The sequence below is a fragment of the Jatropha curcas genome, chromosome 6 (assembly GCF_041381405.1).
Source record: "Jatropha curcas cultivar XTBG-Jc1 chromosome 6, XTBG_Jcur_1.0, whole genome shotgun sequence".
Classification (NCBI taxonomy): domain Eukaryota; kingdom Viridiplantae; phylum Streptophyta; class Magnoliopsida; order Malpighiales; family Euphorbiaceae; genus Jatropha; species Jatropha curcas.
The window spans coordinates 27,331,592-27,357,003 of NC_143156.1; the positions used below are offsets into that span (position 1 = coordinate 27,331,592).

The 25,412-nt window shown below is 33.6% G+C and overlaps 4 protein-coding genes and 1 non-coding gene across 9 annotated transcripts; 3 read left to right on the forward strand and 2 right to left on the reverse strand.

Moving 5' to 3' along the window:
• Nucleotides 1–482: 482 nt before the first annotated feature.
• LOC105648000 (protein kinase G11A) lies at nucleotides 483–3,927 on the forward strand. Its single transcript, XM_012234242.4, has 2 exons — nucleotides 483–1,171; nucleotides 2,899–3,927. The coding sequence occupies exons 1-2, from the start codon at nucleotides 609–611 to the stop codon at nucleotides 3,695–3,697; spliced, it is 1,362 nt and encodes a 453-aa protein (XP_012089632.1). The 5' UTR covers nucleotides 483–608; the 3' UTR covers nucleotides 3,698–3,927.
• A 2,749-nt stretch (nucleotides 3,928–6,676) lies between these two features.
• CCH (copper transport protein CCH-like) lies at nucleotides 6,677–8,530 on the reverse strand. Its single transcript, NM_001308753.1, has 3 exons — nucleotides 8,522–8,530; nucleotides 7,498–7,573; nucleotides 6,677–6,873 (listed from the first exon to the last, which is right to left on the reverse strand). Exons 1-3 carry the CDS (start codon nucleotides 8,528–8,530, stop codon nucleotides 6,677–6,679), a joined length of 282 nt encoding a protein of 93 aa, NP_001295682.1.
• Nucleotides 8,531–15,485: 6,955 nt separating this feature from the next.
• Nucleotides 15,486–17,771, forward strand: LOC105649555 (B3 domain-containing transcription factor VRN1). The gene is made up of 7 exons (XM_012236235.4): nucleotides 15,486–15,584; nucleotides 15,690–15,797; nucleotides 15,908–16,376; nucleotides 16,474–16,652; nucleotides 16,746–16,986; nucleotides 17,065–17,234; nucleotides 17,370–17,771. Exons 1-7 carry the CDS (start codon nucleotides 15,489–15,491, stop codon nucleotides 17,622–17,624), a joined length of 1,518 nt encoding a protein of 505 aa, XP_012091625.2. The 5' UTR covers nucleotides 15,486–15,488; the 3' UTR covers nucleotides 17,625–17,771.
• A 388-nt stretch (nucleotides 17,772–18,159) lies between these two features.
• TRNAC-GCA (transfer RNA cysteine (anticodon GCA)) lies at nucleotides 18,160–18,231 on the forward strand. Its single transcript has one exon. It is a non-coding gene; the product is annotated as a tRNA-Cys (tRNA).
• A 572-nt stretch (nucleotides 18,232–18,803) lies between these two features.
• Nucleotides 18,804–25,157, reverse strand: ABO1 (IKI3 family protein). 5 transcript variants are annotated; one of them, XM_012234205.4, is made up of 6 exons: nucleotides 24,849–25,157; nucleotides 24,327–24,660; nucleotides 20,632–23,698; nucleotides 19,802–19,903; nucleotides 19,399–19,718; nucleotides 18,804–19,091 (listed from the first exon to the last, which is right to left on the reverse strand). In XM_012234205.4, exons 1-5 carry the CDS (start codon nucleotides 25,005–25,007, stop codon nucleotides 19,403–19,405), a joined length of 3,978 nt encoding a protein of 1,325 aa, XP_012089595.1. In that variant the 5' UTR covers nucleotides 25,008–25,157; the 3' UTR covers nucleotides 18,804–19,091; nucleotides 19,399–19,402. The 5 variants fall into 5 exon arrangements, with proteins under 5 accessions (XP_012089595.1, XP_012089590.1, XP_020540247.1 ...); XM_012234200.4 differs by having other exon boundaries at nucleotides 18,804–19,094; XM_020684588.3 differs by having other exon boundaries at nucleotides 18,804–19,718.
• Between the last annotated feature and the right edge of the window lie 255 nt (nucleotides 25,158–25,412).

Consider the following 25,412-nt stretch of genomic DNA (forward strand, 5'->3'; position numbering starts at 1 on the left):
TCAATTCAATTTTAAAATAGAATTGTAAATATCAATACAACTCTTCCAATCAATATATAAATATACACATATATGATTGTGTTTATTTTTTAAATATTAATTAGTATTAGTATTAATCTTTAAATATTTATAGGATATTTATTATTGTACAAGTTATAAATTATTTGATTTTTTAGATAAATCAAATATTATAATTAATCAAATATTATTTATAATTTTTAAATTGAAATCTTTCAATTGTTCATCATTAAAAATATAGTGCAATATTCAAAATTTTAATTACTTTCTTAATTACTATATAAAAATTTTAAAGATTTATATTTTGGGACGTTTGTAAAATATAAAAAATTATCTTTATATATATATATACATATAAATGTAATCCAGCTATTGGGCCCTTAATGGGTCCATGCTTCCCTAAAGAAGCCACATGTCCCAATCCCCCAACCCCATTTTGCCGGCCCTTGCTATCCTTCTTTATCTTCCTTCCCATTCCCTTCAAAATCTCACTCTCTCTTTCTTCACTCTCATTTCCACACTCACCCTTTCCTGATTTCTCGCTGGATTCCACCGCTCCATCTCCCGCTCCACCACCTACCACCACCATCATGGAACGATGCATAGAAGATCTAACAGACGATCTTGACAATCTAAGCATCACCTCCACCGCCACCACAACAACTACCACCACAGCTCAAGAAACTAAGCATAGTACAAGTTCTGGTTCTGAAACCACTTGGACTAACTCTAACCACCTGTCAACCTCCTCTAAACCTCACCACGCGCCACCATGTGATTCATGCTGGCGCGCAATCCTACGTTCCAACTGCGACAACTCAACATTAACCCTAGCTGACCTCCGGTTTGTTCACCGGTTAGGAAGCGGTGACCTAGGGAGTGTGTATCTTGTAGAGCTTAAGGAAGGCAATGGATGCTTATTTGCTGCTAAAGTTATGGACAGAAAAGAAATGGCTTCGAGGAATAAAGAAAGTAGGGCAAGGATAGAGAGGGAAATATTGGAATTGTTGGAACATCCATTTTTGCCAACTTTATATGCCACGTTAGATTCTCCTAGATGGTCTTGTTTGTTAACGGAGTTTTGTCCCGGTGGTGACCTCCACGTTCTCCGGCAACGGCAACCCGACAAACGTTTCGATGAGGCAGCTGTCCGGTATATATACATATACACATGCATTAATCCATTCTTCTTCAATTATTAAGACCAATATATATATTATAATATGTGCATATTAAATTATTGAGTTATATATACATATAAAAAATGTATTACTTACATGTACATTTTCATAAATTTTCCATTGGGTTAGTTTCTTTTTAATTAATAATTATTCATATTAAAAAGTCTTAATTTTCATAAACCTAACTAATTTTATTATTTTCAACATTAAATTGTTATAATAAAACAATAGCAAATGTAATCCCTTGATTATAAGAAATTTCTGTAATATTTTAAATTTTTTTTAATGAAATTAAAAATTTAGAGTATTATTATTTGGAGACAATATTAAAATACTATAAAAATTTTGAAATTGTGATTAGAAAAATTGTTTGAGTAGTTAATTAGAAGAGAATAAGAATTAAGGGTGTGATTACATAATGAGAAATGATGGGTGGGGCTCAATTTACCATTTGTTTAGGAATGTTCATTGCATGTAGGGTCCATAGGTTAATCTTCAAGTCTCCATGTCCAAAGGTATAGCACAGTCCTTGATTATTTTATGTGGTCCATGATAGCTTTTGGTGTGTCTCTCGTGCACTAGATCATAATATTACAATATTAAAATAAAAAAGAATGAAAATTTAATATTAGCTTGCCATGCCTTAATTTCTGGCATATTACAGGTTATAAAATGATTTTGTTTAGAATTCCTAGATTTAGATTTTTATATCGAGGTCTGGTTTGATTTAAAATGGTCTATTTTCTGAAAAATTAATTTCCCAGTAATTACATTTTTAGAAAAATTATTTTTCAAAATCATTAGGTTGATTTACCAATTATATGTCAATTGATTTGTGAATAGTTAATATTAATCTTTAAACTAAGTTTTAATAAAATAATTTAATATTAATTCATTCTCAATAATCAAAAAGTGCTGGTTCTTGCTCTTTCTATGCACAAATTTTTGCTTTTCCTTTTTTCCTTTTTGATTCTTTTATGTTCATCATGTACTCCAAAATATCAATTTTGTCATTATTATGGTGGAAACCTTCCTAATTTTCTAAATTTGGCCCTACTAAAATCCCAAATTGAAGATTTTCCTAGGCCCAAAAAAAGAAGACACCCCAGTAGTAAATTAGGGCATTAAATTAAAATTTGATTCATTTTTTTATTTTTACTTTTTTTCCCCCTTCTCTTTTCATCATCACATGGCAATGTGTTTTCTTTTTAAAATTTGTCTAAGAAAAAGATGTCTTTTTAAATTTCAAACACTCATGCAACTAAATATAATTTGTTGTCTAATCAAATGTCATTAAGCAATCAAATGAACATAATTGGTCTACACAGTAGGTTTTACATTATAATTATTTTTAATTATTTTTTTTTAATAACACTGTGGATTATATGACTCGGATAGCCCTTTCGTTTGAATAATATTTTGTTAAATTTGTAATGAAGAGAACTCGAAGACACTCTATGTATCTATGAAGATTCATATTGTTTAGTATCATTATTGTTTTTCATTTCTGATTTTCAATTGTTAAAGATTAGTAATATTATTGTGGATTTTATTTTTGTTATTTAATTGCATAAACTGTAGAAAAAAAGGTTTTTACATGCAATAAATAGTTTTTGTTTTCTTTTATAAAATAAAAAAAAAAAAACAGAAATAATCCCAAATTATAAGCCCTGAGAGTTTTGTTTTGGTTTGCTTTTAGGTTTTATGCATCAGAAGTTGTAGCTGCCTTGGAATATCTACACATGATGGGTATTATATATCGCGATCTCAAGCCAGAAAATGTTCTTGTAAGATCGGACGGTCACATCATGCTTACAGATTTTGATCTCTCCTTAAAAGATGACAGTACTACATCAACGGCTCAGATTGTTTCTGATCAAAACCAACCAGCTACAAACTCAATAAATGACTACTACCCTCCTGACCCACCTCAATCTGCCACATCATCATGCATTATACCCAATTGCATTGTGCCAGCTGTCTCATGCTTCCACCCAATCCGTAGACGCAAAAGAAAATCCAATCAGCGTGGGATCCTGGAGATAGTGGCGGAGCCAATAGATGTTCGATCAATGTCATTCGTTGGGACCCACGAGTACTTGGCACCGGAGATCGTCTCCGGCGAGGGACATGGTAGTGCAGTGGATTGGTGGACCTTAGGCATATTCATATTTGAATTATTGTATGGCATTACTCCATTTAAAGGGATTGATCATGAGCTAACCCTAGCTAATATTATGGCTCGAGCCCTTGAATTTCCAAAGGAGCCGCCGGTTCCGGCATCAGCTAAGGATTTGATCACACAACTTCTGGTCAAGGATCCGGGGAGACGATTAGGATCAACAATGGGGGCAACTGCAATCAAACATCATCAATTTTTTAATGGAACTAATTGGGCATTATTAAGATGTAGAAAGCCACCTTATGTTCCTCGAGCAGTAACTCGTCCAGGCTTTATAAAAGAAAATACTAGTAATAATTCCATAGAATATTACTAGTAAAAACTTAGAAGAAATTTATTTATTATTTTTTTAAAATTTTTTGTGGATGAAAAAATGTGAGTTATAGCAAAGAGGAAAATTTAATTACATTGTTTTAATTTAGGGTTCATAGACAAAACAAAATTCTTGCTTGAAATATTTAAATAAAATTACTTTTGCATTTAGAAAAAGAATATATTATTTTTAGGGTTTTCCTTTAGTTTTTAATCGGACGAAGGCTCGTGCTCTGTTACTCTAATGATTTGTAATTTTTAATTTGTAAACAATTTATATTTATAATATATAAATTATATTTAATATATATTATAAGATTTATTTTTATTTTTTATTAAATTCTCGTGTTATATAAAGTTATAATACCATTAATTTGTTTAAGATAATTATAAACTCAAGTGTCAATCAAGTCTAAAGTCATCGGGCAAGTACAATGCATCGCATTTGACACTTGAGAAAGGTAAGTTTGCAGCTTCACAGCATCACATTTGACACTTGAGGAAGATAAGTTTGTAGCTTCTTTTTGAAGAGACTTCAATTAATTTTAACTAAATTTTAATCAGAGTTTATAATTCAAACAAGTTTATAATTTTAATCAGACTTCAATATATATATATATTGAAAAAAATCCTTATAAGAGAGAAACTAATAACCTTTTAATTGTTAAATATTAGTCATGAAATGATTTAAATATATTTGTAATTAATAATAAAAATATCACGTATGTGCTTCTGGAATATTGTTCTCTCTCTACAAATTTTGACCAATTACATGTCACACTCTAAAACATTAAATTTAATTTTGAGCAATGTATAAAATATTAATTAATTTTAATATCAAATAAATAATAATAACATTAATAATCCAAAAAAAAAAAAGTCTCTTCAAAGCAGAAATTGAAAAAAAAAAGAAAAAGCAATGACCCTGGATTAAATAGTAAAATCAAAGTGAAACAAAAGAGAAAAAAAAATGAAAAAAATTAAATTATGAGAAAAGAAGATCAAAGATTAAGTGAGAAATTACCTATAAATAAATCTAGTTTTTTTATTTAGAATTCAAAGAAAGAAAAGAAGGAAATATGGAAAGAAAAAGAAAACCTAACCTAAGAATGATTTAGATTTCATTTTTTGCAAGGACTAAACTATTCGAGAGCATTTTATGTTTCTCTTCCCTCGTCTTATTTATCTATTTTTTTAAATGATATTTGAAAAATGGGATCTACAGCCAAGAGTTCTTGTGAATTTTGATTAAAACAATTATTTATATATATATATATATAATTGATTATTCAAAATTTAAATGCTGGAATAAAAGAATAATGCTTAATTTGTTTAAAATAGTTTTTGAATTGATTTGCTAGCTTGTTCCAACGATATATTAGAAGTGATACTTTTAATAGGTACTAATTAACAAATCAATTTAATCCATTTTTCGATTGGTTGACCTAATTTTCTCTTAGCTCAAATCTCAAATATAATAAAATTTAATTTTAGATAAATTGTCATCATTATTTCTCGAATAAATATAATTTGTTTTACCCCTTCTTTTCACATCTTTAACGGGGCCATCAACAACCATTTTACTTAGATGAGCAAAATGCATGTGAGTGGGGCAGAGGGTTGGCAACCCTCTTCATGACATTTTCTGAATCTTATTATTATAGGCTAACATTCAGTTTTACATTTTACCATAAAAAACAATAATCAAACCATGTGCAGTGTTTCTTTATCCAAGGAAAGGTGAAAAAAAAAAAAAAAAAAACCCTCAAGAGGTGAGATGGGATGAGAAATACCCTTGATGTTATTATTAGTATACCCTCGAGTTTGAATATTAAGTATGAAGTCCCATTAAACCCTCAGTGCGAATCCGAATTAAACGGGTCAGTGAGCTTTGGATACCGAACAATTAAAATAATATTAACAGATTTTTAAATTTTGTTTCAGTTTCTATTTATTTGAAGATTATTTTTCTGGATTAAGGGTAATTGGATCCCGTTTAATTTAGTTGAACCCTTTAGATATCAGTAAATTGCCTTTATTTAACCACAGTAATTTTTTTTTCTAGATTTTAGAGAATTTTATTCACAGAAATAAAATATATAGCCAATAGAGAATAAAATATAATATTTACAGATCATAATATTTCAATGCAAGTTGAAAATGAATAATTTTACAAATAAAAATATTAAGTTGACAGAGTCATTAATTTAATATGATAATGACAAGCAAAAGTCGCTTAAGTGGTAATACTAAGCAACAATTTAAACTATGTTTTTTCAGATACTTCTAATTGCATAATTATAAATATTCCATGACCCATTTCTCCTGAAATGTTTACCATCAATCTCATACTAGAAGAGTGATAATTATGAAAGAAGAATAAGAAACTCTTATTAGAGAGAGAACAAAAACAAGTATAAACGGGTATTTAGAAACTCTTTAAACATTCGGAAAGGAATATTTTGCCTCTTTATAGACCTGCCCACATGAATCCAAATTATTTGCCTCTTATTTAGGCCTCACCCGTAAGATTAATTGGGTCCGTAGGCTTCGAACAGCGCACAGTAAGATAAAAAAAAAAGGATCAAGTTTACAATTAAAAAAAAATAAAACAATAAAAAAAGGGAAATCAATTTTTTAAGCTAGTGATGGCCCAAAACCTTGACAAGGCCCAAAACAGGTATTTTTTTCTGGAATAGCTCGCGTGTTTTATTTATGGTATTTTTAGGATTCCGAATTAATATTTTGAACTCTCTTATAAACCAAAATTAAATAATAATAAAAAAAATCAATCAAGTCGTAATATGAAATCCTATTTCCAATTTGACAATAATCATACAGAAAGCATCCTGAGTTAGCCATCGTAGCTTACAACCAAGTATAAGGATGCTAAATTATGACAACACACAACACAACAATATGCATTACAACAAACTATGATCCATAACGGACCTAGTTCATAAAGCAAATGGTGTTAACAATATCAAGCAACAGCCACAGTTTCTGCAGGCTCACTCACAGTTTCTGCAGGCTTTGTTTCGGGGGCAGCGGGTGCTTCTGCTTCCCAGAATTCAGTCTTCTTCCCTGTCTTCGAAACAGTCTGAAGAACTGCCTCTGGCTGCACATTTCCCTTTACTGTAACCTTCTGCTCTTGCAAATCAATGTCATATGATTCCACGCCTAAACACAGTTTAAAAAGAATACCAGAAATTGTTACCAAATATACAAGTACTCATATCTGCAGCAGCAGCAGCAGCAGCAGCAAGATAGAAGAGAAAAACAACAACTAAGGCTTAATCCCAAACTAGCTGGAGTTGGCTATATGAATCATTTGTTTCCACTATCCGCTTTGATCAAATTAATATCAATGCAAATTGAACTATATGTAGGGAAAAAGAATTCCTGAACAGATATGGTAATTGCCGCTCAAATTTTGAAGCATATAACAAATTGGATGTGCAAACGCTTGTTTTGCGACTACAAGCAGATGGAATATTATATATCCTAGCTTCCCTCATTAAGTCAGTATAAACCATAGTACACAAATATGATTTTTGTTTTCCATAAAGAGATAAAGAGAAGCTCTTTGAATAGAATTTTAACAATACTAATGAAGAAAAAATGCAAACTAAGTTACCCAGCATTAGCAAAGCCTATCTCAAAATACTTGCCAAGACAGGGAAAGATTAATTGCAAAATATGCTTGAGGCAATCAGGCATAAATATAAATTTTATAATGAACAAAAGGTGCAAAATTGAAAAAGAATTAACCACAGAGAAAAAAACTTTGAGTTAATGACATACCTTCCATTTTCCCCAAAACCCTCTTCACTGCCCCAACACAACCTTGGCATGACATACCAACCTTAAGCACAACAGTCTGCAACGAAATCAAACCGAATATCAGATAAGAAAAATCCCAATATTGCAGCATATATCTTTTAAAATGCGACTAATAATAGGCACGATAAATTTGATCACATTTGATCTCAGATTGAGCTATGATAAAGAGAGAAAGATGCATTAATCAGTACATGAAGAATTGAAGGAAAGGAAAGAAGTGGTGAAATAGGCAAGAGAAAAGGGAAGAAGAGGCGATAAGAAGCCATGTTTTAGAACTTCAGACTACTAATATCAATTGCTCTTAGAAGTTACAAAATCAATTGCTACAGATGAAAATTTAAAAGAGAAGGCAAAAAAAAAAACACATATGAAAGCAATATGAAAACTTCACTTCCCCTGAAACTTATCCAATCAACTATTTAACAAAGATTTGATTAAAAGGAAATATATTGCGAAGCATCACGGAATGAAAATCTGACTTCCTTATATGCTCACCAACAACAACTATAAATGAAAAATCCAATTCATTTACTACATTTTCAATCTGTTGCCATAATTATTCAATTCTCAGGTCAACTGGGCAAATCTTGACGCCCTTCAAACCCCAGAATTCAATTTTGCAGATTTGGGGAACTTTGTTCAAAATTTCAATTCATAGGCCAGATTAAACAAGACAATAAGAAATATCCCTACAAAATCATTAAATTAGCCAGATTAAATCAATTCATAGGCCAGATTAAACAAGAAAATAAGAAATATCCCTACAAAATCATTAAATTAGCCAATAATTCCACCAACAACAAATTCATTAAAACAGAAAATTCCAAATAAATCCAACAATCCCAATTCATTACTATCCACAAAAAATAAAACCCAGCAAAAAAAAAAGAAACAACAAAGAAAATTCAAGAAAAGAAACGCAGATTATAAAATCAGACTCTAATTAACCAAAATCAAGAAAATATGTAAGAAGTATAATAGGAACCTGAGACATTCTTGTGGCTGTAGGCGTATAAAAAATCCGAACAACTGAAGAATATTTTGATCTGTATGATTGATTTATGCGGTTTCGTATTGGAGCTTGCAAACTTGCAAGTTTGCTTCTTATGGTTGTAGATTTATAGACTTTTCCCGATATTTTGTTGGGTCGGGTCAGTGGGTCTGAATGGGACCCACCTTATTATACCTGTCAACCGTTTACAAACGCAATTACGCTAAACGAAGACGGGTTATGTTATGGGTAATGAATTAATTATGGGTCGGGTCAGTGGATCTCAATGGGACCCACTTTATTATACTGTTTTACGAAGGTAATTAGGCCAAACGAAGACGGGTTAATTTACGGATAACGAGTTAATTATGTTTTACTTCTAGGCATCCTGGGTGGAGCTGTATTTTCGTTAAACATATCTGTAAGGGAAAGGGGCGAGGAGCTTAATTATGATTAAGCTCCGAGCTCGATTAATCGGCCTCTGTAACAGGACGTGGATAACAATAGTTTACACTGAAAAAATTTAAATTACCTTCATAATAAGAAAAAAAAAGGGCGTGTTAATTCAAAATGGGAGAGAACTAATGCTTGGATTAGGTAGCTTTCTCCCACCAAATGACTTTGAAGAAAAGGCATTAGGTAGTACAAGCTTGTACTAGCAGAAAAGTACAGAGGCAGATGCAGTACCATCGTACATTTGTACGCATTTGCTGCTTTATCTGATGTGAGAAACCATATGCACAAAACAACACTTATCTGCCTTCAATGGGTCAATACGCATTTTCTATTGTAGTTTGCTGTTGTTGGACTATTAACTCCTTAGCATGATAAGCTGGGCCTCTGAGACAAAAGTTTAAACCGACTGTACCATTTTAACAAATCCAAATCAACAAATCTCCAAAAACCACCCAAATGAAAATAATAAACCAAAAAAGAAAAGAAATTTGAAAATAAGGAAAACAAATTGAAAAACAGAAACCCAATATTTTATTCATCAACAACAATAAGAAACATCGGTCAATGTTCAAAAATCAAATGCCACAAAATGTCAAACAAAAATAATAAATCAAATACCATAATAATAATAATAATAATAATAATAATAATCTAAAACATTGGTTCGGCTATCCAAGAGAGACGACGTCGTTTTCACCGAAGAAAAGTGTATAGTGCAACGAGAGGCTGAACGACAAAGTCTGTATGCAGTGATGATGAAGAACAAATCAAGAGTTCATCATCAAATCTGCAACCCAGTAGTACTGGGGATAGATGGCATTGCTTGCACTACAAAAAAAACGTCATTTTGCGACCGATAAATCGGTCGCAAAATGGCTAACATCGGTCGCAAATTGTACTTTGCGACCGATCTGCGACCGAAATATGTCGGTCGCAAAATACCTGGTCGCAAAAAATAATAGCGACCGATTATACCATCGGTCGCTATTTTGCGACCGATTATATCGGTCGCAAAACTGGAATAATCGGTCGCAATTTTTGGTCGTGGTTTAATTTGAAATTCAGTCGCTAATTTGGTCGCAGGAAAAACGGTCGCAAATATTTTTAATCGGTCGCAAATCGGTCGCAAAATGTTAATTTAAAATTGTAAGTTTCGGTATCAAATCGGTCGCAAATCGGTCGCAAATTTAAAAAAAAATAAAAAAAAAATTAAATATTATTATAAAACCAAAATTTTTCCGCACCTGTGAAAATTGACATATATACACATATATATCACACACGCAATTCAAGAACAATGTAAAAATTATTACACACATATATATTCCGAGTCAACACCCCAGAATATCATACAATTATTACGACAGCAATCAATCTTTTCTACCGGTAGTCCCAATCCCCGAACTAATTTTTTTGTCCGATAAAAATTATCAACCATTGAATGGCCTTCAGGCAACATTTCCTTTGCTAACTGTACAAAATCATCGTAACACCTTTCTGAAAAATGGTGCTCCGCTTTCATGTGAAGTAATCGTGCAACAACAGACAGAACTGAATGATTCTTGCATCCAGGCCACAGTTCACTGTTAGCTGCACTTAACATGTCAAACAATTGTTGTGCTGCTACATTTGGCGATTCCTCCATATTATCCCAATCATATTCTACTCTACTCGCATCGAACACCATATCATTGCATTGATTACCGTACAGAAACTGATAAGGCTGAACTTCTAAACTTACCGGAATGAAGTGGCCTGACCCACTGGCAACTCGGGCTTCACCATGATGTATCCATTCGTAATAATTTTCCACAAACCCATTTTTGCACAAATGAAGTTTCACTGTATCGATGTCTAAGAAGGCTCGATTTCGACACTTCTTGTGATTACATGGACACCTCAACTTATTACCATCCATAAAACTGGGATTACCAACTGCAAACTGTATAAACGCCTCCAATCCTTGCAGGAACTCTTGTCTTAATATCCCATTGACCTCGAACCTCCAGTACATCCAATCTCGATTATTTCGCATTTTTTTTTACCTAATTAACAATTTGTTTATGAAGGGTAAATTATATGTAATTGCATTAGTCTAAACCAACAGTAAAACATGCCACTAATGTAATGTTCAATTTACGCTTAGCTTATAACTAACTAAGGTTATTTCTATAATAAGGGTACCTATATATAAATGTAAAATCACTAAGTTCATTTATTCACTAAGTTCATTTATTACCTTTACCCTAATAAAGGTAAGTGTACGATTCCACATATTGAATTTTTTTGAAAAAAATTCGGCAGCATTTCGGCACAACTCAATAAAATCTCAAATATAAAAACACTTCAATAAACACTCCTATATCATACCAACATTCTTCAAAAGCAAAATGACCACTACTAGGCCTCCAACCAAACCAAACGCATCATTCATCAAAAAAAAATTAAATTTTTATGAATAATAACAACAATAATAAAAAAAAATACATTATTTCATAATTATAAAAAAAGAGTAATTTCAATTACATGTATCATAACATAATTATTATTAAAAAAAATTCAAACTATCATGTTTATGTCTTATTTGAAAATCAAAATTACATATAAATTAATATTATCATTTTTTTATTTATTACTATGTAGTTATAATATTTAGTTATCCTATATATATATATATATATATGTTAGTTTATACAAGAATAGAAATGCATTATAGGAACAATAATCCAAATTGAATTTTAGCAATATCAAAAGTAAAAATTCATTTTGTTCCAAAAAGGTCAAAAATGAGATTTTTAGATTTTAAGCCCTATTATTATTAGGTGTTTGGATATGTGTTCTTCAATGGTATCATTTAGTATTACATTCATTTATTAGATATGTATTTGGGTATTAGATTTATTTTAAAGTTTTAATTAATTAATATATTACATTTATTTATGCGATTTTTATTTCGATTCAAAATTTTTTTAAGTTCGTTAGATTTAAATGAATTTCATAACATTAGATTATATTCGATTTCTTATGACACATGGTAAAAGTGAGATTTTTAAGCTTATTACTATTAGGTATGGTGTATTTTGATATGTTTTTTTTTTTCTATTGAAAGTTGCTAATATATTAATTATTTTAATCGGGGTTATGATTATAATAATTGAGTATGAGTAAATTTACAATGGGATAATGATTTTTACATATTTTTACAAAGTAAAGTGACTTGCCCTTACTTGTTTTTACAATTTAATTTATGATTTCTTACGTTTAATTTTGCATATAATTATTTTAATTTATATTTACTCTAATAAATTTTATTTTTTACACTATTAATGAATTATTATTTTTATGTATATATTGTTCCCACTAATTACAATTTTTAGATTCGCTGGACAATTATTATTAGCATTTAACCATTTGTTAGCAGATTAATTGAAGTATATATTTTCTATAATTGATTTAAACCGTTTTGGAATAAAAACTGGGCCAAACCGATTGCATTTTTTGGTTCAATTTGGTTCAATTATCAGAATATCCAGTCTCTTTTTTTCATCTTAATATTTACCAAAATCTGACAATCTAAGTTCAAATTAAAAGGATAGTTAATTGCTTGAGTACACTAATCCAGGAAAATTGCATCTATAGGTGCCAGATTTTTCACTTAATTTCAATAATCATTTTAGTTCAGTTTGGCTCCTCAATAATCACTTAATTTCAACAAGCTGAAACGATCGACCTGCTGGTGGAATAAATCAAGAAAGGACCAAATTCAAGGACAAAAGGATAGTTGCTGTATGCCTTCAGTTAATTAATCATTTTTTTTTTCTAAATCAAACCAAATTGAAAAACTAAAATTTTCTTCAAATTAAAAAGAAAATGTATCGAAACCAAAGACTGAAAAATCAAACTACATCGGTTCAGTGCAGTTTTATCATTTTTTTTTTTTGCAAGTTTACTCACCCTAAATTTAGGTTCAAACAAAGTATTTATAGACAAATAATTATGCCCAAATACACATAAATCGCAAATAAAAAAAATAAAAAAAATGAAAAAAAAAATCAAAAAATCGCAAAATACCTGGAAAAATGTCCAAGAAGACGGGTGGAGCAACCGGAGGGGCTGGAACGGCGTCAGGAGGGGCGGCAGCGGCGTCAGGCGGGCTGGAGTGGCGTCAGGAGGGGCTGGAGCGGCCTGCGAACAGAGGAGAGGAGAGGAGGAGAGGAGAAGAAAGAAAGAAGAAGAAAGAAGGAGGAGGGCGTCTGGCGTTTAAAGCCCTAATAATTGCGACCGACAAGTCGGTCGCAAATCGGTCGCAATTTTTAAACCTGCGACGTCGTTTTACATGCAGTCCAATTTGCGACCGATTTGCGACCAAATAAATCGGTCGCAAAAAATCGGTCTCAAATAAGTCGCACATCGGTCGCAAAAATCATTCCAAATTTTGAACCGCTAAATTTTGCGACCGATAAACCTTAGCCGCAAAATAGGTCGCAAAATCGGTCGCAAATCCGTCGCAACTCGGTCACAAACTGAGAAACAAGATCGCGGGAATTTTTAGCGCTAAAATTTGCGACGGTTTTTTCTTCTGTAGTAAATCTGTCGCAAATTTGCGACCGATATTTGTCGGTCGCAAAAATCGGTCGCAATTTAGCGTTTTTTTTGTAGTGTTGCTTTTTGTCTTGACTAATTAATGTAGTTTTTGCAAGATATTATATATATACTTGTCGAAACAAGCAAACTATTGAAATTTGAAAAAAATGATGCTTTTCAGTAATGACTTCTGAATGCAGGAGATCACATGGGAGCTCGGATGAAACACGAAAATAATTCAGTATCTTTCACCCACTTCTTACTTATCTTTCCTCTTTTACAATTTTTTCTTGGTCCATGCAACATAATCTTGGGACTATTACCAAGACTTCTCCAAGTTATTAACAAGAACACAGGTTTATCCTATTCACTCATTTGGACAAAAGTTAATGTATAGTAATTATGTTGGTCCAATGGATTCAGTACGGACTATTCAATATGATTAGTAATTTACGAAAAAAGAAATAGTTTATGTCTGAACAGAACTAATCAGTAGCTACTGCCTCTTAACTAGAACTTAAAATATAAGAAATGTCTTGTCTTCCTTGGTTTCTCTCTCTATACTGCTATATTGGTCTTTCAAGAGTAATGATTCTTGTAAAAATGAATCAGATTGCAATTAGAAATACATCTGTTGTACTTGTATGCTGCTTTTTGTAGATTGAAATTATTTCAAACCCAGTTTTAGAAACTAGTTTCTCTGCTATTCTTCTAAAATTTCTTTTATTAGGTTTATAATCTGACATTGCTATGGTTTCGAACTCATGCAGCTTCTCTGCAATTTTCATAGACCGGTTCATATCAAGTACTGGACATTCAACTATGCTGCCTTGCATTCCATTCGTAGATAGTACAATATGGGGACCCACAAGCAAGTCAATCAAACGTTTACATGGGAAGGGAATTGCATAGGGGAAAGGTTAATTATGTAATTTCAAAGATGAAAAAAATGTGAAAAAGATTGGGAAAAGTTAATGATGTACATGGGACCCACAAGAATCTTTTTGTTTTATGAAATGAGGGTTAAAACCCTGGACGGAATAACAAAGAAGGCTTCATTGACCTCGAGCCAAGGTCCCTGCATCCAAGCCATTTCGGGTTAGTCTTCAAGCTTATCCTCTTCTCCTTCAATCTATAATGAGAGATAGCAACGGGTCAGATGAACCATATCAAGTTTAAAATTTTTGACAAGCCTTTTTATGAACCAACCGAATAATTGATACCTTCGATAGCAACAAAAGATATCTTTAATCTACCTTTTTATATTAAATTTAAAATTTTTGACAATTTATTCAGAAAGTTTTAGATGAACCAACTGAATAGTTAATTAAGATAATTGATTAAATAATATCCCGTGATAATGAATTTTTTTTTTATAATTCTTGTTCTTTTAAAGTATTGTTCCGTAACTCAATAATAAACACATTGTTATTATATAAAATTAAAAATTCATGCTTTCTATTGTAAATTAATTAATTTATTAAATATTACAATTAGATTAAATATGATATGTCATTAAGTTGAATATTATAATCTAATTTAATTTATTAAACTTCCAAAATTATAATCTAGGAGGAGAAGTCGATAATTATTAAACTAAAATTAGTAGGTTATAAAAAGAAAAAATTAAAAAGAAACAAAATTACACAAATTAAGTAAATTTTAACTTTTTTTTGAACAAAAATTATTTAAATGATGCTACATGCATGGCTCCGTCCTGTCCATGGTTCCAAAACGCTGCACTGCTACAAATGATGCTTACATCATTTATAACTTGAGCAACGTTTCAGTCCAAAAACCGCCTTTGCCCTTTCAGTATTTTAATAATTTCGTTCAACTGCCCTCACAATCTGATGTACAAAAGTTTACTAATACTGACAACGGTGGCCCACCATTTTGATTAAAAGAGAGCCCGATACATATGTGTGATTCCCGCTGTGTATCTGTGCTCTTTTATGATTTCCCACTTCAAAAGGAGGAGAAATTTGCTGATCTACCATTGCTGCAGATTGCAGGGGTTTTTCCTTAGTTCTCTCAACTCATTACAAGTTCGCTTCCTCTACTGATATTGAGACTTGAGCCTGAGTTCTTTCTTTACTATTCTTTTTCTTTCGTTTCCCAGTTTTCTCTTCATCACGATAGAATGGCTAGAAGCTTGGTGTTTGAGGCAGATAGCACACCCCAGTTTTTCAAGATAATTAGTCAAGATTCCATTCGTGACGGGAAGCTTGTAACTGTTCTTTTAATCGTTCTTTATGTAACTTATGGTTTCATATCTCTTAGAGCATGTTTGGTTGTTTGAGAATGAAATAGTTGTGTGATTTATTTTATGTGTATCAGGGCATTCCTGCGAAATTTGTAAGGAAGTATGGAGGTATATTGCCAAGTTCTACAGTTCTTAAGGTGCCTAGTGGTGACAAATGGAGAGTAGAGCTAATCAAATGTGATGGTGAGATTTGGTTAAAGAATGGGTGGCAAGAATTCGCCAAATTTTACTCTTTAGCCTATGGATCTTTTCTAGTATTTCAATATGATAAGAAAAGTTGTCACTTCAATGTGATTATACTTGACAAGAGCGCTACAGAGATTGAATATCCCTATGATGTTTCTCATGGAGATACTGTGCAGCCTAATGGCCTTGAAAAAGAATTTCAAGAGCAAAAGATTGAAGTAGAAAGTGAAAGTGAAGCTTCTGTTGATAGCTTGGATCGGTTTTTGCAGTCCCAGAAAAGAAAAATGAAATCACCTTTGTCATGCCCTCAGCCTCCAAAGAAGATGAAGCAAGAGAAACCCACGAGAAAAAATAAAGGTATATATCTAATTTTTGACAGACAAAAGTAATGCAGATCACCTTTTTTTTTTTTTTTTTTTGGCTTCTAACAGAACTAGAGGACTTGCTTTTGCAGCTAAAAAGAGAAATGGAGGCTTGTTTCGTGAGGAACATAGATCAGTTAGGGTTATAAAACGACTGACAAGTGAAGAAAAGTATGATGCACTTCGTAGAGCAAATACTAATTTCAAGTCTGAAAATCCATTCTTCAGCATGGCAATGCAGCCATCATATGTTTATGTTGGAAGTATATTGGTAACATTCAATAAAAGTTTTCTGTATTAGACTGTTAAAAAATCTTGTTTCATGTTTTAATCTAACTTTTTGGCTTTTTAATTTTTTGCATAGCCTATACCATCACACTTTTCCAAGATATATTTCAAAGAGGAGCAAGGCAAGGCTTCCCTGAATACTTGGTCTGTTGAGTACACAAGCACTTGGTGCAATGGAAGAAAATCAATAAGACTAAGTAATGGTTGGAGGGAATTTGAAAAAGAAAATCACTTGGAAGTTGGTGATGTTTGTTTCTTTGAACTAATCGAACCCACTGAAATGACATTCAAAGTTACTATCTTTAGACATGCTGAAGGTGAACACAAATTTAATCAACCAGTTGCTACAGATAAATGTTTCAGAAAAGAGAACTAACTCTGCAGAAATTTTGCAGGTAGCAAGCAGCAATCTGTGGGTGAGAAAAGTGCTAGCAGGGAGAAGTTTATTCGAAACTCTTCATCTTCAAATCTGCCTGTTACTATTGAATCCACTGAAGAGTTTTCTTCAATCTATCCGTTCTTCAAAGCGGTTATTTCATCAAGCCATCTAGACCGTTCCAATGTGGTAAGAGTCTAGCTCTAAGCTCATAGTGCATAATGACTCTCATTTCCCTTAAAGATTTATAATGTATGAAAAGATATTTACCAATTAATGCAAATTTTGTGAATTTTGATGGTATTAATGATTATACTTTTGCAGCATCTACCGTACAATTTTGTGAGCGACATCCATCAAAGCAAAGTGAAAGCAAGGTTGCAGGTGGAAAATAAATGGTGGGATGTGATTTTAAATATCTACCGACGTAAAAACAGAAGCAGAGGCCTGATATCTGCTGGATGGCGTAGATTTTCAAGAGAGAATTTTCTGCGAGTGGGAGATTTTTGTATGTTTGAGCTGATTGACAGTAAACCTGAGATGGTTCTTATGAATGTCACCATTATTAGGAATTCCTAGTGATCATTTTTAGTTTGACATGTTGATTTGTGATTGTCTTATGTTTAGAATTATGCTTGGACGGTTTTTATTTGCTGTAACTTAAAAATTTTTTGTTATTTAATTATCATCGTTTACATATGATTGTCATGAAAATTGATCTATTGTTTTCACACACCAATTCACTTCCATGTTCTTCTTCCTCTTCATCAATATTTTAGTCTCTTGGAATTCTTCTTGATCAACTAACAGTGTCTGGATACTCCATTCCTAATCCACTTCTATCACATACCAGTATTTGGAAATCTTGCTTAAAAATAGCACGCCTCTTACTATCAAACCAAATCTTTCCCTTACTGCTCAACAACTCAATTTGCCATGTAGCACCACTTAGGTCCATATCCTTTAAAAGTCAATTTATCTATGTACGCTTGCTTCGTTATAGATTGATAGATACTTCGCTAGTTGAATTCATGGTTGGTCTTCTTGGGACAGCCAAGAGTGGAATTCGGACTTTTACTCAAAAAGTTTGAAAGTTGATGAACATGGCAACTAAGGGTCCATAGCTCAGTGGTAGAGCATTTGACTGCAGATCAAGAGGTCACCGGTTCGAACCCGGTTGGGCCCTCTTATGTCTTCTTTTTTTTTTTTTTTTTCCTTAATTTCCAAATTTCTCTTTTTATTTTTCATTAAACCTTCAAATATCATTTTCTGTTTTGCTCTTTCAAGTTTTTACTTCCTTACACTTCTACACCTATTTCTCTATTCGACAACGCAAACAAAGAGAAGTGTCAACCCATATCTATTATTTTAAAACTGAGAAACGTCCCAGTACAAATTTAAAAATTATATCAAAGGAAATCCGGGGGCAGAGATATTCTTTTATTCAATTCAAATGGCAACAGCTTATCTAACGTTTGGAATGCTGAAGAATAATAATAAAAAAAAAAAAACATGAAAAACAATGGTCATTTGGAACATAAAATGCAGTGTACATTCTCATTATCAGGGTCTTTAAAGACCATTATCATTTCACCAATCAAAATACTTAAAAAGAATGTGTTCTTTTAAATCCGAGCAGACAAGCGTTCCTAAACCATTTTGTATGAGATGATGCAAGTTAAAACCATGACAAAGCAATTTGCCCCAGAATACGAACCAGACCGAGAGATTAACAATAATCACCCAGAACAGTAGCAGTTGCGAATGTAAAGGGGTGCTCATAAAATTTAGATTCCAAAAAGAGATACAGGGAAATGGTGAAAAAGGAAGTAATACATCAAAAAACAATCCTCACTTCTGCTGCTGTGCAGAGGAGCATGTGGATCAGTTGATACATAAGCTACATAATGAAAAAGATTTGAAGAGCTTCCACCAAAAGAATCCTACTTTCTCACTTGCTAATTTAACTCGAGTTCTTGAAAATAAAACTTCTTGATGATTACAAAATGCTTCTGCAGCAAGCACGTAGTAACAGCATTTTGAACCCTACTGCAAACAGATAAAAGCATTTATATGCAAGTCATCGATATGTAATGAATTATATAAGACAGCATAGACATCAGCAACGGTTTACAGGACACTGCATAAAATGTTGTATGGATCAAATGGGGAAGCATGGTAGACATGCTTTGTCATATATCCAATGTTTTAGTTCATTTACTATCCTAATAATAGCTCAGGCATAAGAAGAAGCCTGCAGGTGTAATGTGCCTGCTTTGGTGCAATCCATCAACTACATGCCTCAGCCACATGTGATGGAAGCGGGTTGAGACCTGGTCCACGATTAACTAACCTTTTTAAGGAGAAACAAACACTTTAGGCCGCCAAGATAAAACCTCTGAAGTTTGTGGATCAGCTCGTGTTTTCTGTACGTAATGCTCCAGATTGTGTGTCTGATCATTTAAGCTATCAGTAGATGATGTATCTTCAGCTAGTTTGACTGCTGCCATTTGAGATAGTTGAAAAGTCTCTCCAGCACGTTGCAGCTTTCTTGCAATGTCCTCTTCACCAAGCATCACAAGGGCAGTCAATAAAGATTTAAGCTCACGCTTTGCTCCATCTGTTAGAGACATGCCTTTCAAATGCTCCACCAGAGCTATCTCCTCTCCAGGGCTGCAATGTACAGAAATTAACTCTTCTATAAGATATGGACCGAGAGAAGCAAAGCAATCTTGGAATGTGAATAAAGAAGATACCTGCCAGGGCGGATTTTTCCTCTATTCCTCTGACGCCTGGCATCTCTTGCCTTACTAGCAATACTTGAGCTCACTGAAGCAGCAGAGCCCTTCCTTGTCCTGCTAATGAAACAACACAACAACTTAGGCTAACCAGATTAAGAACATTAATACATTTGTACTTGTCATACCATGTAGGGTTTCTACTCATTTTATTTTTGGGGTCAGTTCTGGGATAGGAAAATAAGTATGCCATACAAATGTCCCTTCAAAATTGATTTAAGAAGGGGGACAGAAAAAGAAAGCTAGCAATCGAGTTAAGCAAGACAGGAACAGTACTCCAGCAAGGAAAAAGAAAGATACAGAAGCAATGTAAAAATGCAAAAGCAACATTGGACTAGGATAAAAATATGAAAGATAAAACGGGTGGAGATGAAAATAGCCAAAAAACAGAGGGAAAAACTTAAGCAAATAATAACGCATTAAGTAACAAACTCATAACCAGAGCAGAAGAATCTTGAACACAGAAGGGCCAAATTTAAAATAATAGAAGGATATATAAAATATGGGGGATACAACTTATAATACAAGATTTTTTGGGATGTGGGGGCAGTATTGTATTTAAAAATTATAGACCATGTTTTAAGATTAATTTTTTAATTATCAAAAGCTTGGTGGGGGACCTAGCCCCAAAAGCTCCACATAGTTCCACCACTGCTCATAACAAGAATAATGATTGCCAACAATTCTACAAGTTCCATTTTTAATTATTGCAACTGTTTGTATTGAATTTTATATGACCTATAATCATGGCTAGCAAAACTACAATTACACAAAGTAAAGAGAAATACCCTGTGGTGTAGGCACTCATTCCACTGAAATTACTGCTCGCTTCTGAAGCAGTATCATCATCCAGATCATTCACTGACCGATCTTCTGCCTGAAGCTTTGCAGCAAGCAATAACCTTCTTTGTCTGACAGCTAAGTAGCGAGTCAGGTACTTTCCTACTTTCTCCAAGCCTTCTCCATATTCACCAATTAAAGTTTTTGCACTTTCTAAAGATGCATTCTTCACCTCTGAGATTAAACCTTCTTGCATGTACATAAAAGCAACTCTTAAAGCTTCCTCCCAGTCTCTTGCGCTAATTAACAAATTTACCCCACCATTAACATCTCCACAATACTCAAGAGCAATCTTGGCAGCATCCCCTGGTTTACCTAGCGCTTGGAGCTCTTCACAGAGCTCATGAGCAAGTTGCGTTATAGCATCCTTGTCCAGTTTAAGAAGCCCAGCAACTGTAAGCACCCCACTCCAATTACCAGAAGCACGATATGCCTTCAAGGCCTTTTCCAAATTTGAAGAACAAAGATAAGTTGTAGCAGCATCTTCAAAGCATTTTGTACCATTAAGATGATCACCCCAGGCCTCAAGGACCTGCAGTCTCTTGTCCGGATCAGTGATCAGCTGAAGTCCCATAGGAAAGAGCTGGGGATTTTTCTTTAAGAGATCCATGCAATCTAGATAATAATCCTCTCCTGCTGAAATTATGTGTTTGAGAGCATTCTCAAACCTGTGCAGCCTAAGGTCAATATTGTAGCGCATTATGAGACTTGGCATGAGTTCCAGTTCTTGTAGATAAGGAAGAAACTCCTTTGGATCTCGTTGAGAGTTTAGTGCCACTATAGCTGCAAGGTGCAAATCATATAGGCCCAGGGCAGCTTCAAATACAGCCTCAGAATCAGATAACCACAACAGATGCTTCAAGGCTTCTTCAGCAGAAGGATATGACATTCTCCTAGGGTCATTAGAACCTAATAATTCCAGTTCACGGATCTCCTTGATTCTCTCTAAAGCATCTTCAAGAGCAGGTGGATCACTACGAGCTAGAGTGGTCAAAATGCAGAGCTCTCTTGCAGGACTTTCAGGGACCTGTTCTACAAGAGCTTTTCTTATGGCCAGAAGGACAGAAGAAACCTTGTCATTGGCATCAAAACATTTGACATCTTGGGCTGGAATAATTTGAGCCCGTTTATGGCAAGGTGAAGAGATGTAAGTTTTGTACAGTTTCTCCATAATGTCTTCGTTCTTTATGGCAGAGACAAACTCAGTTATGTAGCTCAAATTGTTAACCTGTTTGACAAATTCTGAGGCTGACTGAAGAAAAGCTTGCCAACCACAATGGTCGACAATAATATTGAAATCTATTCTATGCCGCCTAACCATGAGTAGTGCATCTCTAAACCTCCCTTGGATCAAAGCGTTGACAATTGATGCCAAGACCAGTTTTCTGGGATAAATACATTCTAGATTTCCCCGAATTGTTTGAATTATGACAGCAGCTTCATCACCATGCAGAACGCCAATAATTTTGGCACCTCTTTCCCATATATGTATGAAGTTCATATTTTCTTCTTTTCTTCTGTTGCCAGTGTGAACAAAATTCTCATATTTTGACTCTATTTCTCCATGCAGTATATCACTGATATCAACAATGAAGAGAAAATCTTGTTTAGTTGCAAGAATCAAATGTGTGATCACTTGGTCAGCCAAATTTGAATAAAGTGAGAAACTGCTACAGTTGTTGCATAATATTTTTCCACCAAAATGAAGCCTACCAATATCATCGAGTCCTAAAAGCAAAGGTGTTAATGGTCCACTGTCAGAGACTAGAATTGCACTCATCCAAGGGCAAGATGATGAAAAACTTGGAATATCATGCCCTGTAGTTCCTCCACCAATAGCTAAGCCAAGTGTTGATGTATATTCATAGATTTTTCCACCATCAAACTGAACCAAAGCTGAGCATTTTTTAGCAGGATTGGGAGCAATCCCAATTACAATTCCTTCCAAATATTTATTACGGGAAACCTTGACATGCCAACCTGAACTCGTTACCAGACCTGGAACATGATCCTCTGAACACGCAATTTCAATTTCCTGCAGATGAAAGCCATGAAACCCATCTTCACCCAATGACCTCTGGGAGATGCAATTACTATGAGTGAAACCATTGTGAGAAACAGCCAGAAGTACATGTGAATCAAGCCATGTAAGATGTGCAAGTGTTCCAAAAACAGTTTCAGAAATACAAGCTTCAACACAAATTTCTTTGCCTTCTAGTTCTTCCCACGTATCAGATTCAGGAAGTTCTACAATGGATAAACCACCATCTGATAGAAATGCTGCCACAGAGTTCTTAGAATTTTTGAAATATAAAGCTATGTCCCTCACAGCGCTTGGAAATTGCAGGCTGAATAAATGCAGAGGAGGTGGCATTAGGGACAAAAAAAGTGGCGTTAAAAGTACCTTAGAATCATCAATAACCAATGCAATTGAGTTTTCCATGACAGCAGTAATCCACATGAAGTTGTAAACTGTAATCTGCCCCTCATGAGTCCAACAAATCAACTCCAGTGGCTTTATTGGATCCCACATGAACATAACTCCATTCTGCCTTGGGAATCTAATTTCATGTTTTAAGTACCAATGGTTGTTGCTGAAAAACCAAACCTTAATAGAGTCATATTTATCACATCTAACAACAGATGCAAGAAGATCTGAACTACAATTCCACTTGAGCAAATCTACTGTTGCATCCACTGGGGCATTGATGCTAAAAGAGCTTCTAAATAATCCATTTCTCTCAAAGAATACTATATCTGGACACTTATTCTCAGCTCTTCTGTCATATAAAGCTGCAATTTTTGCTCCACTCGGCATCCATTCCAAAACTGCTCCCATGAATGCCTCCGAATCTGAAGCAGCAAGCAATTCACCGGATTCTCGATCCCAAACCTTGAGCCTCTTATGCAAGGAAGAAGAGTTGCACAGGTCAGTCAGTGTTGCCAAGTATTTCCCATCACCTCGCCAGGATATAGAACTCTTTGACATATTAGGGGAAGAAAAAGTAGGTTCACCTGAAAGTGAAACCACAACTCAATCAATGAATCTCCAATTGCATCTCATGCAAAAGATAACCCCTCACTCTTTAGGTGATAACATAAGCAATTGAATGAGAGAGCATCAAAACGAAACAAGCAATATCTATAATTTGTTGCATATTTCTCTGATGATAGCAAAAGGGTATAACTTTGATGGGCCCAACATTAAGGCTATATCTATGAATAGCATTACATGTAAAGCATAAAGAAGAAAAGAAAAGAAAACTTTCTTTTGCTCATCCTAAGAGCTGCAAGCCACAGGGAACAGTATTCCACAAAGCATATATTTAACTCAGTTTGTACATGGAACTTGAAACAAGTAGATTTAAATTTGAGCTTTTCACTCAGCCTGTATAAATATAGCTTCGGACTTGTAAAAGTGTATGCACGAAAAACATTCATTAAAATAAATCTCCAAAGTGCATTAGAAACCTTTTGTTAATTAGTTAATTCAGGTCATCCTGAAAGAAGGTTTCATCAAATGAATAAATCTGAATAAGTACTTCGAATTTCATTCAAGTAAATCAAATCGAAATAAAATAAAAAAAATAAAATCCAAATCCTCCTAGAGAAAACCAAAATTTAATAATGGAGAGGTCCTTACGTACGTCAACCCCATCAAGATGATCCTCAGTAGCATTTTCATACAATAAATCCCAATCATGAGTCATCACCAGTAACTGCCCGAGCCCGGTAACAATCCCAAGCAGGTCACCATCTGGACTAGGAGCAATACACTTGACACCACCTTCAACTTGACCGACAACTTCCACAGCATTATCCTCCACATTATAAAGCAACAGAGCCCCATTACTGGTACCCACTATAAGTGCCTCCTTCTCCAGAAGATAATCAAACGAAGTAATGAAGTCCCCGTCCTCCAAACCAATTGGATGAACCTCCGCACGTAGTGAGGTCTTTCTCCATGCATTTTCATTCTAGGACACCCATCAAGAAATACAAATTGCATAGCATTAATAAACATAAACCCATATAAAATTCCAAAAAAAAAAAAAAAAAAAAAAAAAAAAAACAACAACAAATTCCAGTAGACACTCCAGCTTTAATTACAATAACACGAATAAAACCCACAAAAGAGAGAGATTAAGGAAGAAGAGAAGCATACATGAAAATAAGATAGCTGAGTCGTGTATATGAAATTAGCGGAAGAAGCGAAAAATAAGCGATTACGCTCGATATCGATAGCGGAAAAAAGCAGAGTCTCTTGTTTTGATTGTAACTCCAGATTCAGAGTCAATTCCGAATATAGTTTCAGGTTTTTCATCTTCTGAACTGTTAAAATCTAAACAAAAAAAATTATAAAAGGAAGGAGTTTTAAGTGATAGGTTTTTTGGAGGGTTTTTGGGAGGTTTAAGATGATTCAGGGAAGGGGACGAAGGAAGCAGAAAATGTTGAAGCTGTTAAAGGTGGTTAACCTAGTGAGTAGTGTGATAGGCGCACGTTAGAGCGAAGCATTGATTTGTGTTAAGGGCAAATTATTATCAAGTCCTTGTAATTTGTCTTAAATTACTATTTCATCTTTATTATTTTAAGAAGTTACTAAACACTCTGAGATTCGATTCATTAAACTACTTGTTTCCTCCGTCTAAAAAGTATTAATTTTACTGTTAAAACAAATTATGTGAATATTTAGTCCTTTACCTAATAATAAAAATTTTATTTAATCTTT

Coding starts and splice junctions, on each gene's coding strand:
- LOC105648000 (XM_012234242.4), top strand. CDS start 609: ATGGAACGATGCATAGAAGATCTAACAGACGATCTTGACAATCTAAGC. Junction 1,172..2,898: donor TTCGATGAGGCAGCTGTCCG/GTATATATACAT, acceptor GTTTGCTTTTAG/GTTTTATGCATCAGAAGTTG.
- CCH (NM_001308753.1), bottom strand. Junction 6,874..7,497: donor GGTTTTGGGGAAAATGGAAG/GTATGTCATTAA, acceptor AACTGTGTTTAG/GCGTGGAATCATATGACATT.
- LOC105649555 (XM_012236235.4), top strand. CDS start 15,489: ATGTGTGATTCCCGCTGTGTATCTGTGCTCTTTTATGATTTCCCACTT. Junction 15,798..15,907: donor CCATTCGTGACGGGAAGCTT/GTAACTGTTCTT, acceptor TATGTGTATCAG/GGCATTCCTGCGAAATTTGT. Junction 16,377..16,473: donor ACCCACGAGAAAAAATAAAG/GTATATATCTAA, acceptor TTGCTTTTGCAG/CTAAAAAGAGAAATGGAGGC.
- ABO1 (XM_012234205.4), bottom strand. CDS start 25,007: ATGAAAAACCTGAAACTATATTCGGAATTGACTCTGAATCTGGAGTTA. Junction 24,661..24,848: donor CTCAGCTATCTTATTTTCAT/GTATGCTTCTCT, acceptor TGGGTGTCCTAG/AATGAAAATGCATGGAGAAA. Junction 19,904..20,631: donor ATGAGTGCCTACACCACAGG/GTATTTCTCTTT, acceptor TTGTTTCATTAG/CAGGACAAGGAAGGGCTCTG.